The sequence below is a fragment of the Leucoraja erinacea genome, chromosome 16 (assembly GCF_028641065.1).
Source record: "Leucoraja erinacea ecotype New England chromosome 16, Leri_hhj_1, whole genome shotgun sequence".
NCBI classification, from domain to species: Eukaryota; Metazoa; Chordata; class Chondrichthyes; order Rajiformes; family Rajidae; genus Leucoraja; species Leucoraja erinaceus.
In genome coordinates, this window is record NC_073392.1 from 24,107,356 (window position 1) to 24,121,131 (window position 13,776).

At 48.0% G+C, this 13,776-nt stretch overlaps 2 protein-coding genes across 2 annotated transcripts in view; one reads left to right on the forward strand and one right to left on the reverse strand.

Moving 5' to 3' along the window:
• LOC129704628 (protein kinase C delta type-like) overlaps nucleotides 1-1,302 on the forward strand; it is a 36,928-nt gene extending 35,626 nt beyond the window's left edge. Inside the window, 2 exon segments of the mRNA XM_055647884.1 lie at nucleotides 1-11; nucleotides 796-1,302. The exon segment at nucleotides 1-11 is cut by the window's left edge and continues 118 nt beyond it. Coding sequence (XP_055503859.1) covers nucleotides 1-11; nucleotides 796-951 — 167 coding nt within the window. The 3' untranslated portion in view covers nucleotides 952-1,302.
• A 9,675-nt stretch (nucleotides 1,303-10,977) lies between these two features.
• LOC129704630 (6-phosphofructo-2-kinase/fructose-2,6-bisphosphatase 4-like) overlaps nucleotides 10,978-13,776 on the reverse strand; it is a 56,099-nt gene continuing 53,300 nt past the window's right edge. Inside the window, 1 exon segment of the mRNA XM_055647885.1 lies at nucleotides 10,978-11,927. Coding sequence (XP_055503860.1) covers nucleotides 11,868-11,927 — 60 coding nt within the window. The 3' untranslated portion in view covers nucleotides 10,978-11,867.

Below are 13,776 nucleotides of genomic sequence, written 5' to 3' on the forward strand. Positions count from 1 at the left end.
AACCCAAAGTGGTGCGTCTGTCAGATATCTTTCCCCTCCCCCCCCCCCCCTCCCTCCCTCCCCCCCCCCCCCCCCCCCTCCCTCCCCCCCCCCCCCCCTCCCTCACTCTCCTCCCCCTCATTCACTCTCCTCCACCTCATTTATTCCCCTCACTCACTATCGTCCCTCTCACCCCCTCTCACCCACCTCCCTCCCTCACCCCCTCCCTCTCACCCACCTCCCTCTCTCACACCCCTCCTACCCCCTCCCCATCACTCCATTCCTCTCATCCCCTCCCTCTCACCCACCTCCCGCTCACCCCCCTCTCACTCCCCTCTATCACACCATTCACTCACTCCCCTCCCCCCTCTAACCCACTCATTCTCACTCCCCCCTCCCTCTCACTCACCCCCCTCCCTTGTCTACTGCTATTGTAAGTGATCCTCGGACTATCTTTGATCGGACTTTGCTGGCTTTACCTTGCACTAAACGTTATTCCCTGACCATGTATCGATACACTAACGGCTCGACTGCAATCAGGTATTGGCCTTCTGCTGACTGGATAGCACGTGACAAAAAGCTTCTCCCTGTACCTCAGTACTTGTGATAAACTAAACTGAACGCACAATACACTAAACTGAAGGCCTAATTCTGTTCCTAAAACTTATGAACACACTTTTCCCCACGTCATGTATGTTCACCTTATGCACTTTTCCCCATATCATGTATGTTCTCTTTCTGCACTTTCCCCATGCCACGTATGTTCTCTTTGTCCACTTTCCCCTGGTCATGTGTGTTCCCTTCCTGCTCTTTCAGAAGTCTGCTGGTGACTACAGCAACTTTGACCGGGAGTTTCTGAGTGAGAAGCCGCGGCTCTCTCAGGGAGACAAGAACCTGATCGACTCGATGGATCAGACGGCATTCCAAGGCTTCTCCTTCACCAATCAGAGCATGGAGCGCATGCTGAAATAGCCGAGAGCAAATCTCCCCACAAGCTATGCTCCATGGTTGGGTAAACCCGAGTTGAACCGTGGGGTGAGAGTTAGGAAGAGTTTACGACTCTCCCACTTCTGTTAATCATTTCTCATTGCTGATTTCTGCTGGCTTTCTGGGATGCTGGTGACTGTCTGCATGACCTTTAACCTGCAACTGCTCTGCTGCCATTTCATTGCTGGGAGATGCTGTAAACTGGGGCTGGGCTGTAAACACTCGATATAACCCGGAACCAAACGCTGGGAACTCCCTGAAAGCGTGACAGATATTTAAAAACTCTCATCCTCATCTTTGTACCAATGTCTTCAATTAAAATGTACATTATTTAAATTTGCTGATTAAAGACTAGTTTCCTTTCATTAAAGTGAGTGTAGATGTTTGATCGTTTAGTGGTCTGCGATGTTGTTTACATTTATGAGGTGTATTTAGATTTTCAGAAACATTCGATATGGTCTCACACGGGAAGTTGGTCAACGATAGATTGCTGGAGCACGAGGAATTGAGGGCAGTGGGACGCGTATGGTCTCAGTCCCCGTCCTGTGTCACTTCATTCAACGTCAGGAATGCTGCATTTACAGTTCATTCATTGAATCAAAGATTAACTTTGTGACTTGTTTCCGTAAAGGAATCCATTAATCAAGATACAATGACAAACATTTGGAGAGATTTTTAGAATCCACAGGTAAGTCATAGTCCAGTACGAATAGAACATTTCAAGGGGAGCTAGAGTGAAACACTCGATGGAAACAGGCCCTTCAGCCCACCAGGTCCATGCCATACATCAGGCACCCAAAACCACCGGACAGATCCAGCCTTGTTCTCCCCACATTCCCATCAACACTGTACATATTCGACCACCCGCCTGCACATGAGGGGCATTTTATATCCTCATAGACCAAGTGGGACCCGTTGGGTCCCGTTCCACAACGCAATATTCCACCGCTCACTCTTTACCGTTGTGACGTCAGAGATCCCCGTTGTGACGTGAGTCACGGCAACCCTCCCCAACTGCGCCTCGCCATCCCTCTTCATAACCCTATCCTCCTCCATTCCCCCTCATCCCCAGCACTTCCTCTCCCTCCTCCTCACCCTCCCTCTTCTGTTCCCTCTCCTCCCTCCCTTCCCCACTCCCTCCCTCACCTCTCCCTCCCTCTCCTTTCCCTGACCCTCAGTCACTCCCTCCCTCCCTCCATAACCCCTCTCCCCTCCTTACCCCCCTTGACATCATTGTGAGGTGGAAGCTGCTGTTTTTTAATGTAAATGAGATCCCATTGTGATGTCATTGTGGGGTGGTACACAGCTGATGGGCAGTTTATGTAAATGAGATCCCATTGTGATGTCATAGCTGCTATCTGCCAGTGCAAGTTCAAGTGATTTTTGTCAAACTGGATTTTGTATAGTTTAAAATGTGAAGTAAAATATGCCATCAATCTGCACAAAACTTGATACACCACACACTGGGACAATGGTGAGTAAGGAGGGCCAAAAATGATAGCGCTATTGTGTACTGTTTTGCTGTAATTTCAGGATCAGATGGGCAGACAGATAGAATCACAGATATAATAACAAACAAGATGAGAGTTTTAGTAATATCCTAGACCAGGTGGGACCCGTTGGGTCTCATCCCCTCAATGTGCGGTTTTGGGAGGCAGCTTTCGGCGTCACACACACACTAACCACCACCCACCCACAAGGGGGGGGGGAGGGAGAGGGTGGGAGAGAGAGGGGGGATAGAGGGGGAGAGAGAGGGGGGAGGGGAGGGGGAGATGGGGGGAGAGGAGGAGGGGGTCTGCGATCGACAGGGTAATTGCAGGTCTCCATAGACGGCCTCTCCCACGGCCACCTTCCCACCGTGCTGCCCTGCACCCTCACGCTGCCGCCATGTTCGAGAATGTCAAGGAACCCAGCGGAGTGCGCAGCATGACCTGAGCAGCAGTTTAAAAACGCTAAGTGGCAAATTTAACGAAGTGAAAGTTAAGAAGCCAAGAAGTACAGAAGACAGAACAGGGGTAACGTCACTCGCAGCGCTAGCAGAGGCAGGCAGCCGGATCCATTGTGACATCATCAGCGAGACCATCTCGTTTATTTTCTAAGTTATTTGAGATTTGTGAACATTTTCATAAATAACTCGAGGAATAATGCATGAAATTTTCAGATAAGCAATTTTTGACATCACGGCATAAGTCTCTATCAGAATATGTAAAAATTTCACCGTTAGCGCGTTGTGTTTTTGTGGAGATGTGAAACGCACACGAACATCACACACACCCAAGATCAGAGTTTTATAAGTATACTAGACCAAGTGAGACCCGTCAGATTCCTGTCACACGGGAGGCCTGGTCCCCCAACGCAACCCGTTCCCCAACGCAATATTTGACCACTCACCCATAGGAGGCCTGGTTTCCCGATGCAACCCAATCCCCTCTCAACACAGCCCGTTCCCCCAACGAAATATTCCAGCACTCACCCGCAGCCGACAACTGTGCAGGAGCTGCTCATTTCGCCTTATTCAGCCTCCCTCATTTTTAAACTTTAAAACAAAATGCATTTGCACTCGTTAGCTAGCAGAAGTCATTGTACTTGGATAGCAACAATGTTGCCAGCAGGGCTAAGCACAGGGAAAAAGCAAAAGACAGTTATTTTTTCTAAGTTTTTAGAGGTTTGTGAACATTTTCATAAATATCTCGCGAAATTTTCAGATAAGGCGATTTTTGACTTCACGGCGTAAATCTCTATCGGAATATGTTAAAAAATTCACCGTTAGCAAGTCGTGTTTTCGAGATGTGAAATGCACATGAACCACACATAAACACACGCATCCAAGATCAGAATTTTACAAGTATATAGATATATATATCTACACTAGACCAAGTGAGACCCGTTGGGCCCCATTCACCCAACGCAATATTCCACCACTCACCCATAGTCCCCAACTGCGCAGACGCAGCTCATTTCCCCTCATCCCCCAGCACTCACCCCCCCTCCTCTTCACCCTCCTTCTTCTTTCCCCTCTCTTCCTCCCCTCCCCACTCCCTCCCTCACCTCTCCCTCCCTCTCCTTTCCCCTACCCTCAGTCACTCCCTCCCTCCATAACCCCTCTTCCCTCCCTAACCCCCTTGAAGTCATTGTGAGGTGGAAGCTGCTGTGTTTTTTATTTTATGTAAATGAAATCCCATTGTGATGTCATTGTGGGGTGGAACTCTGCTGACGGGCAGCTTATGTAAATGAGATCCCATTGTGATGTCATACCCTGCTAACTGCCAGTGTAAGTTCAAGTGAGTTTTCTCAAACTGGATTTTGTAAAGTTTAAAATGTGAATAACTTGTAAGATATACCATCAATCTGAACGAAACTTGATACAACACACCACGACGCCATCATAGGGAGAACATACAAACTTCACACCAACAGCGCATGCTGAGCTAAAAAATATTTACACTAACAAATCCAAAGGACCTATTAAAGAATTTGATAAAGTTACACATAGGTTATTGTGCAAATAAAGTTCATCATGTAGGACGTTCAGTGTGGCTAGAAATCAGCCGCTGAACTTGACCAGAGAGCAGCAGAAATGGGTCTTCTCTCTGGGTGACAAGATGTAACATCACGCCACCGATTGTCTGCTGCAGGAAGCTCGGAGTTTGACGCTGGGCCCAACTTCCTACGGTTTATATAAATGACTTGGATGAAGATATGAAAGAATGGTTGGTAAATTAGACAAATCTTGTGGATTCTTTAATACCACCCATAGAATAGATAAGAGGAGAGCAGTAAATGTGATGAATAGATTTTCATTAGTCAATACATTTTCACACAAGGAGTTGGCTCAAGGGATCGAGTACAGAACTGCTGCTGACATTGACTGAGAACTGGTGTTTGGACAAAAAGAGTCTGAATAAACTATAAACTAAAGAGGAGACCTAATCATTCAAAAACAGCTAAATGTAATCAAACCTGGTCAACATGGCTTTATGAAAGACATATCATGTTTGACAAATTTGTCACGTTCTTTGAGGATGTGTGATATCTAAGTGACATTTAAGAAGCTTTTAGATAGACTCATGGATATGTGGAGAATGGAGGGATTTGGACCATGTGCAGGCAGATGAGATTAGTTTATCTTGGCATCATATTCAGCATGGACCTTGTGGTCTGAAGGGCCTGTTCCTGTGCTGTACTGTTCTATGATAGAGGGGACAAACGGCAAATGCAATGTTAGCATTTATTTTTGGGCTCCACAAATGAGGAAGGATGTTCTCGTGTTGGAGAGGGTCCGGAGGAGTTTTATGAGAATGATCCAGGGAATGATTGGGTTTGACATATGATGAGCCTTTGACTACTCTGGACCTGGACTCGTTGGAGTTTAGAAGGATGATGGGGGATCTCATTGAAACCTACTAAATAGTGAAAAGCCTGGATAGAGTGGATGTGGAGAGGATGTTTCCACTAGTGGGAGATTCTGGGACCAGAGGACACAGCCTCAGAATAAAAGGATGTACTGTAACTTTAGAAAGGAGATGAGGAGGAATTTCATTAGCCAGACGATTAACAGATTCTTCATTAGTAAGGGTGTCAGGGGTGATGGGGCGAAGGCAGGAGAATGAGGTTGAGAGTGAAAGATAGATCAGCCATGATTGAATGGCAGCGTAAACTTGATGGGCCAAATGGCCTAATTTTGCTCCTAGAACCTATGAACAAGATGTCAAGTTTCAAGTTTGTTGATGATGCAGAAATAGGTGGAAGGGCATGTTATGATGATACAATGTGATGTAGACAGATTGAGAGAAAACCTAGAGTTCATGTGGGGAAGTGCGAGGTTGTGCGCTCCAGTGAGTGGAATCAAAAGGCAAATTATTACCTGTGCGGAGAGAGACGGCAAACGAGCGAAGTTCAGATGGGATGAGGCGTTCTACTGCCGGTGACAGAAAGGTACGGGCAGGGCTGATAGGTAGTTAAGAAGGTTGTGTAAGAAGGAACTGCAGATGCTGGTTTAAACCAAAGGTAGACACAAAAAACTGGAGTAACTCAGCGGCACAGGCAGCATCTCTGGAGAGAAGGAATGGGTGACGTTTCATTTTTTTTTTGTCTTTTTTTAATTTTAGTGTGTGTAAATGTTGCCCGGTTTGTTTTACGTGGGTGGAGGGGAGGGTGAAACTTTTTTTTCAGTTTCTTACCTTGCCGGAGATGCGATTAATTTTCGGATCGCATTCTCCAGTTGCTCTGCGGCCTACCATCGATGGAGGCCTCCTCGGGCTGACCTTGGGCCCCACCACGGGCATGGACTTACATCGGAGTCGATCCCTTGCCTGCGGTCTTTACATCGGGACCTCGCAGTCTCCGGAGAGGCCGTGGGTGTCGGGAGCTCCAACGTCGCGGAAGGTTCGATCGTCCGGCGCGGGGGAACTGGCTTTCCCCCGATGCAGGAGCAGATGCCTCGACGCAGAGGGCCAGCCGCCGGCTATGGGAGTCATGATCATCCCGTCAACGGAGAGCTTGAGGCCCCCGACCGCGGGAGAGCAAAGGGAGGAGATTGAACTTTTTTTCGCCTTCCATCACAGTGAGGAATGCGGAGGAGTCACTGTGGTGGATGTTTATGTTAAAATGTGTTTTGTGTGTTCCTTGGCTTTTTATTTTTATGACTGACTTGGCAAATGAAATTCCTTGTATGTTGCAAAACATACTTGGCTAATAAAGTATTATTGTGATTGTGCTTGTGAGACCACACCTGCAGTTTTGCGTGCCGATTTGTCTCCTAATTTGAGGAAGGACATTCTTGCTATTGAGGGAGTGCATGTAAATTCCCGCGATGGCAGGACTGACGTATGATGAAAGAATGGATCAACTGGGCTTATATTGACTGGAATTTAGGATGAGAGGGGACCTTATAGAAACATATAAACTCTTAAGGGATGGAATAGCTAGATGCAAGAAAAAATGTTCCTGATGTTGGGGGAGTCCAGAACCAGGGGTCACAGTTTAAGAATAAGGGGTGGGCTATTTTGGACTGAGATGAGAAAAACCTTTCCACCCAGAGAGTTGTGAATCTGTGGAATTCTCTGCCACAGAAGGCAGGGGAGGAAAATTCATTGCATGTTTTCAAGAGAGGTAGCTCTTCGGGCTAACGGAATCAAGGGATATGGGGAGAGAGCAGGAACGGGTACTGATTTTGGATGATCAGCCATGATCATATTGAATGGCGGTGCTGGCTTGAAGGGACTGCTGCACCTATTTTCTATGTGTCTATGATCCAGTTTTCAGGGTGTTGGTGAGGCCACGGCTGAAACTCTGCACAGTTCTGGTCCCCTTGCCTAAAACGGATATACTGTTGTTGCGTTGGAGGCTGTCCGCAGGGGATTCTGCAGACTAATTCGTGAGATGTCCCATCGGTGGAGGCGAGACAGCCTGGGTCTGTATTTCGTCAGAGCGCTTCTTGTGTTCTGGGAATCACCAATAATCCACTCGGTAAAAAGCATCGAATGTCCAAATACTGGTCCTCCGTCATCGCAGAGCAGCTTTCCTCAGGACTGCCCCATCCTCAGTACCGCTCATCCACACCTAACATCGCCATCTTTGTGAGTTGGTTTCAAGGTTGCGTTTTGTCCTATGGGGGGAGTTGGGAACCTGGGATAAGGTTCAGTGAGGAAGGACGAGATTAATGCAGTGGGACATGGATCGCAGTCAGGACTGGGTGCAGTCAATAAACAGATGGAAGTGCCAACACGCTGTTCTGTAGTAAGGCACCGGGTCTGAGGTATCACAGTTGAAGCGTGGGAGCGAGCAGAACAGTTACAAGCCATCCACTGGCTGTCTCTGTCCTTCTGGCCCGCAGCCTCCCTCAGCTCGACGATGAGGCGGGTCGAGTCTCCGGGCGGTGGGCTTCAGGCGGTATGGGAGAGGGTGCAGGGTCACACTCCGCTGGGCCTCTTCACTGGATCCATTCACACTCACATTCTGAATCAGATATAAGAACAAGATCAGGTCACCGCGGGTGCGGGAGAAATGTGTGGATCATTGTCACCCATCGGAGAACGCGTACAGCATGGGAGGGGCGGTACTGAGGGAGCGCTGCGCTGTGGGAGGGGGCAGGGGTGAGGGAGCGTCGCACAGTGCCAAATATCTATGCTCCAATCTATACCAACACACCATGCACCCTAACCTGCTGGCCCGGCTCACTGCATGGGGTTTTGTCAAAAGGCTCGCTAGGGATACCCCATAAAAGGGAGAAAAAGAAAATATTTAAACAAACTGGACACATTAACTGACACAGAGATTTCAAACAAAGATTTAACCGTGTAGCAAGGTTATAAACTCATGTCAGGAGCAGTGGCAGCGGGTGGGTTTACAGCCCAGCTCGGAGCAGCTGAACCAGCATCGGTCCAGAACAATCCTGAACTCACCGGAGAAAGGAGGTCACGCAGTCAGACGCCGTGTCCCGCACTGAGCCAGTCCAGCCTGAAGCTCCAAACTTAAGCCACCGTCGGGAAGGACATTGGTCGGCGCGGGTAAGCCGGGCCGAAGAGCCTGCACACTTGTTTTACTTCCAAGGACTTTATTCAATAATTGCATAATACAAAAACATTCACTAGTCACATTGTACCGGGGGGCAATGATTATAATACAATAACGGCATCTTTATCTGCAAAGCTCTCCACCCCCCGCGTTCACGGAAGGCCTCTAGAGTCCACGTGGACTCCACGTGTTGCTATTCCAGGGTCACGCGAGCACGGACATCGACCCGGAAGAGGAGCAGGCAGCCGACCCTGTACTGGTGTGGCCATGACCGCCCGCTGCCTGGACCCGTGAATGGCCATCTTGGCCAGGCCTACACCCGGCAGGGAGATCCCACCTTCCTGATTGACCCTCCCCACTCCCTGCCTTGTGCCCAAATACCACAATCGTGGGACTAAAATGCAACCAAAACTTGAGGAGCAGCCCCTTCAGATACTCGTACAGGGGCTGCAACCTCTCGCACTCCATATACACGTGGAACACGGTCCCTTCCTCGGCAGAGAAGGTAAGGGCGGCTGGTGAGTCCGTGAACCGACTTAAATAAGTTACACACCACGGCTCTGTGCAACACTCTCTACCCCAGGTGCCTGATGTGAAGGGGGAGACTTGCTTACACATTGTGTGACTCTATGATAGCGGGTGCAGTGGCCTGCTCCCTGCTGCCCGTCAATGCCACCCAATAACTCTCCAGTTAAGGACAGTGCTCTGGGTAACTGTATCCCTCCCACTCCTGCGCCGTGAGTACAGATGCAATATACACCGCAGTAAATCAACAAACCACTCAGACAGCGCCTCCCACGGTCACACTGCGTCACTGGGCTGGGGGGTGGCAGGGAACCACCACCACCCGCAGGTTCCCCAGCAACTCACTCACCGGCCGTTTCATTGTCACCATGTTTGATGTTTATACAGTGGCTTGCAAAAGTTTTCATACCCCTTGAACTTTTCCACATTTTGTCACATTACAACCACAAACGTAAATGTATTTTATGTGATAGACCAACACAAAGTGGCGCATAATTGTGAAGTTGTTAGAGTCTGCAAAAGACTTCAGACTGGGGCGGAGGTCCACCTACCAGCAGGACAACGACGCTAAACATACAGCCAGAGGTACAATGGAATGGTTTAGATCAAAGCACATTCATGTGTTAGAATGGCCCAGACAAAGTCCAGACCTAAATCCAATTGAGAATCTCTGGCAAGACTTGAAAATTGCTGTTCACAGACGCTCTCCATCCAATCTGACTGAGCTTGAGCTATTTTGCAAAGAAGAATGGGCAAAAATTTCAGTCTCTAGCTGTGCAAAGCTGGTAGAGACATACCCCAAAAGACTTGCAGCTGTAATTGCAGCGAAAGGTGGTTCTACAAAGTACTTTTGCACGCCACACTTTTCAGATTTTTATTTGTAAAAAAATGTGAAAACCATGTATCATTTTCCTTCCACTTCACAATTATGCGCCACTTTGTGTTGGTCTATCACATAAAATCCCAATAAAATACATTTACGTTTGTGGTTGTAACGTGACAAAATGTGGAAAAGTTCAAGGGGTATGAAAACTTTTGCAAGCCACTATAAATCTCCAAACAACAACTGTGAAGCAAGTTCCACAATTGAGCAGCAAGACAGCAGTGAGTGGCTCAGAGCGAACAGTCTCCAGGCAGTGGATCAGCTGGGTGGCAAGGAGCACAGAGCCTACGACAGTGGCCACAGGGTTAAGGTGGGTGGGGGGTGGGGGTTAAATATGAACCTGGTGGCGGTGGGTGTATGGAACGAGCTGCCCGGAGGAGATAGTGGCGGCAGGCACTATCTAAAAGACCATCACACCATCTAAAAGACATTTGAACAGGTACCTGGAGAGAACATGTGCAGAGGGATGTGGATCAAATGCAGGCAAATCAGACTAGCTCAGATAGACATCCTGGTCAGCACTGGTGAGTTGGGCCGAAGGGCCTGTTGCTGTGCGACTCTATGGTTGGATAAGGTGGGTCACCACTGCATGCTGAAGGGTAAGTAGTGAGGGGCTATAAAAGTCAGCCATGCGGGAGGGCGGAGGGCGGAGGAGAGAACCTGTTACAACTCTCTCTTGCTAGAGCCTATAAACCAGCACGTCATTGAGCTGTGGGAGGGGGCTGGGGTGCCCAGAGAAAACCTGCACGGTCACAAGGAGAACGTACAAACGCCTGGGGCTCAAGTGGACCGAGTGTACAGACAAATGAATTTGATGCAGTCTGTGGTCACTGTTCAGTTAGAGCATAGTGCAACCACTTCCTGTATACTGTGATATTCTGAGTATACTCAGAATATCACATACGTGTGACGCGAGAGGCCATTCTGCCCATTAATTCTGTGTCAGTTCCAAACAGCCAATTCCACCTCGTGTCGTTCCTAGCAACCTCTACAGCCACCACCCGCCTTTCTCCTGCAGGAAGGGGCAATTTACAGGACCCATATCTCAGTGTGAATGCAGCTGGAGGGACTGTTATAAAAAATGCACATTTAAATATTACAAATTTTAATTAAAATTACATTTGAGGCCAGAGAAACAAACGGAGCTGAGTGCTTTTGAATGAAACATTTTTCAACCACAGCATGGCTTTAAAAGGCATTTAAACAGCCACAACTCTTAACAATGAAAATAACATCACAGTGTGACAATAATACTGTTGGTTGAAACACAGTAAGATCAATTTTACAAGTTAATCGTTGCATCTGGAAGAAAAACATTTCTACTGCCATTTAATGCTGAGCAGCCCTTTACAACGGGCCGGGAACTCTGAAGGTCCGGGCCAATTAAGACTGTATTTTACCAGAATTAAGGTTACATTCACTCTGTGAGAACCATGTACCGTTACTACTCCCAGAGTAAGACTCCTGTTAGTTCACATAAATTACTTTACATCAAAACATTACATTTCCCAAGATTGAGTTATACAGATCCCTACCAAGAAAGTAGTTTAGCTACATCAGGTATAATTAATCCTGACATCTTAAACTCCCAAACAAAATAAATTGATAAATGTAAACAGTTGTATTATTTCCATGATTGCTGGCTCACTTTCACCCGATGAGCTGCTCTCACCGTGACTGCTTTAAAGGCAGTGCGAGAAAGCACAGGTCTGATATCGAGGCCCAGGTGTGTCAGAAATCTCACTTAGTGAGGCTGCAACATTTCGGAGAGAGTTCTTCAGTTAGTTTTGTTGCATGATCTGAAGACTCCAATGCACCACAGCGTCTATTTATAAACGGTTCGTAAAACAGCCAGAAGTAAAAACTTTCATTTGCAGGATTGATTTTGGATTTGAAATAAGAGCAGGTTGAGTGGTGAGGTTCGCCGGCGTGGGAGCTGCTGGTTAGGATGCAGTGGCCACAGGAGGTGTAGCTAGTGTCACTGGTGCGCTGGGACGGTTACAAGGGCTTCCTCAGGAGGTCTTGAAACATCCACATTCTGCACAACACCAAAACAGAAACAATGAAGAATAACACAAACACTGGGAATTCAAGCATGACAGAGGGATGCCGACTCCGGAGTTGGAACGAACGATTGCTGCCTTTTGAGTGAGACCATATTACAGAATAACAGCCCAAAGAGAGGGGCAGGGGAGATGATGTGAGGGAGGGATTGCAGGGGGTGAGGGAAATTATTTACCATCCGGAGCGGGATCACTTGCTGGGGATCCCTGGAGAAGAGCTCCGACCGCCGGCCTGTGGCCTACAACATCCTGAGGCCGCGATCTCCGGTAGGGAAGCACCAATTCGGGACTTACCTTTCAGACGAGAGGGCCTGTACATCTGGCCGCCCGCAGCGGCGACTGCGGAGGTTTATGGCCCCGACCACGGGGGAACAATGGAGGACTGACTGTACTTTGTGCCTTCCACCAGTGAAGATTGCTGTGGTGGATGTTTGTGTTACATTTTTATTGTGTATTGTGTGTTCTTTTTTGATTGTACCGCTGCTGGCAAGTTCATTTCACTGCACTTTATTGTGTATGTGATGAATAAATCTGATTGATTGATTGATTGATTGATTGATTGATTGAGATGAATGTGAGGACGGGAAGCAGTTTACTGGAGGATGGCGATGAGAATAAGGGGACAGGAGAGAAGAGAGAGGGTGCAATGGGGAATGGGATGGGGAGTGAAGGGGTTGGTAGTGGGCACTGAGAGACAGCCAGAGATGGGGCTAGAAGTCGGAGTCATGATACACAACATGGAGACCAGACACAGGCATCATGGTGAGAGAGAGAGAAAGAGAGAGAGAGCATATCAAAGACACAAGAGCTTTGATGCAGTAACGTGGAACTGATAGATCCAGTCACAGTGAGCCATAGAGGCACAGAGCATGGACACAGGCCCTTCGGCCCAACTCATCCAAGCTGTTCAAAATGCCCCATCAAAGCTAGCCCCATTTGCCCACATTTGGTCCGTATCCCTCCACACCTCTCCTATCCATCTATTTGGCCAAATATCTTTTAAATATTGTTATCATACCTGCTCCCAGTGTGAATTTATGAATAAATTCTTTATTCAAAGAATGGAGGGAGGATTTGGGGAATGTGGAGTCTATTCCAGAATGAGTAAATTAGGTGGACAGTACCGATGCACTGGAGGCGAAGGTGGAGTCGCCTTGGAATGGAGACATCCTTGCTGAGGAGGAACATTTTTTACAGCCTACCAATCCAGGCCTGACGTAGCATTGTACACATCAACCTCCTCCTCTCCAGGAGAGGGGCTGGGAGCAGAGGAGCAGCTGAAATGTGGTTCAGGGCTCAGTAAACTATGGGAAGGAGGAGGTCATGGTTGCAGAATAAAGATATCTCAGACACCTGTGTGGAGAATCTCATCATCAGGGCAGAGCGAGGAAGCAAGAGATGGAATGAAGTCCTCAGGGGACACAGTTACAGGAAATGGAGTCAGAATCGCCATGGGAGTCTATGAGTTGGTAATGGATCTTGGTGGCTGACTGTTACCTGACAGAGGTAGACAATCCAGAGAACAGAGTCAGACTGGAGCACATCAACATGAAAACAGGGTGCAAACTGGAACCAACAGAATCTGTCGGTCTCAGCGCAGGAGGCAGCACCAATACAGTCATCATGGTGTGGGAATGGGTGCTGTTTGTCAGTACTACTCCCCCATGACAGTAGAGATGGGTGCTGTCTGCTGGGACCACTCTCCCTATGATTCCCTGGTTCACTCATCCCACCCCTGCAAACTCATGCCTCGTATGACTCTCACCAGTTTCTAAAGATCAACTGTAGAAAGCATCCGATCGGGATGCATCACAACTTGGTTTG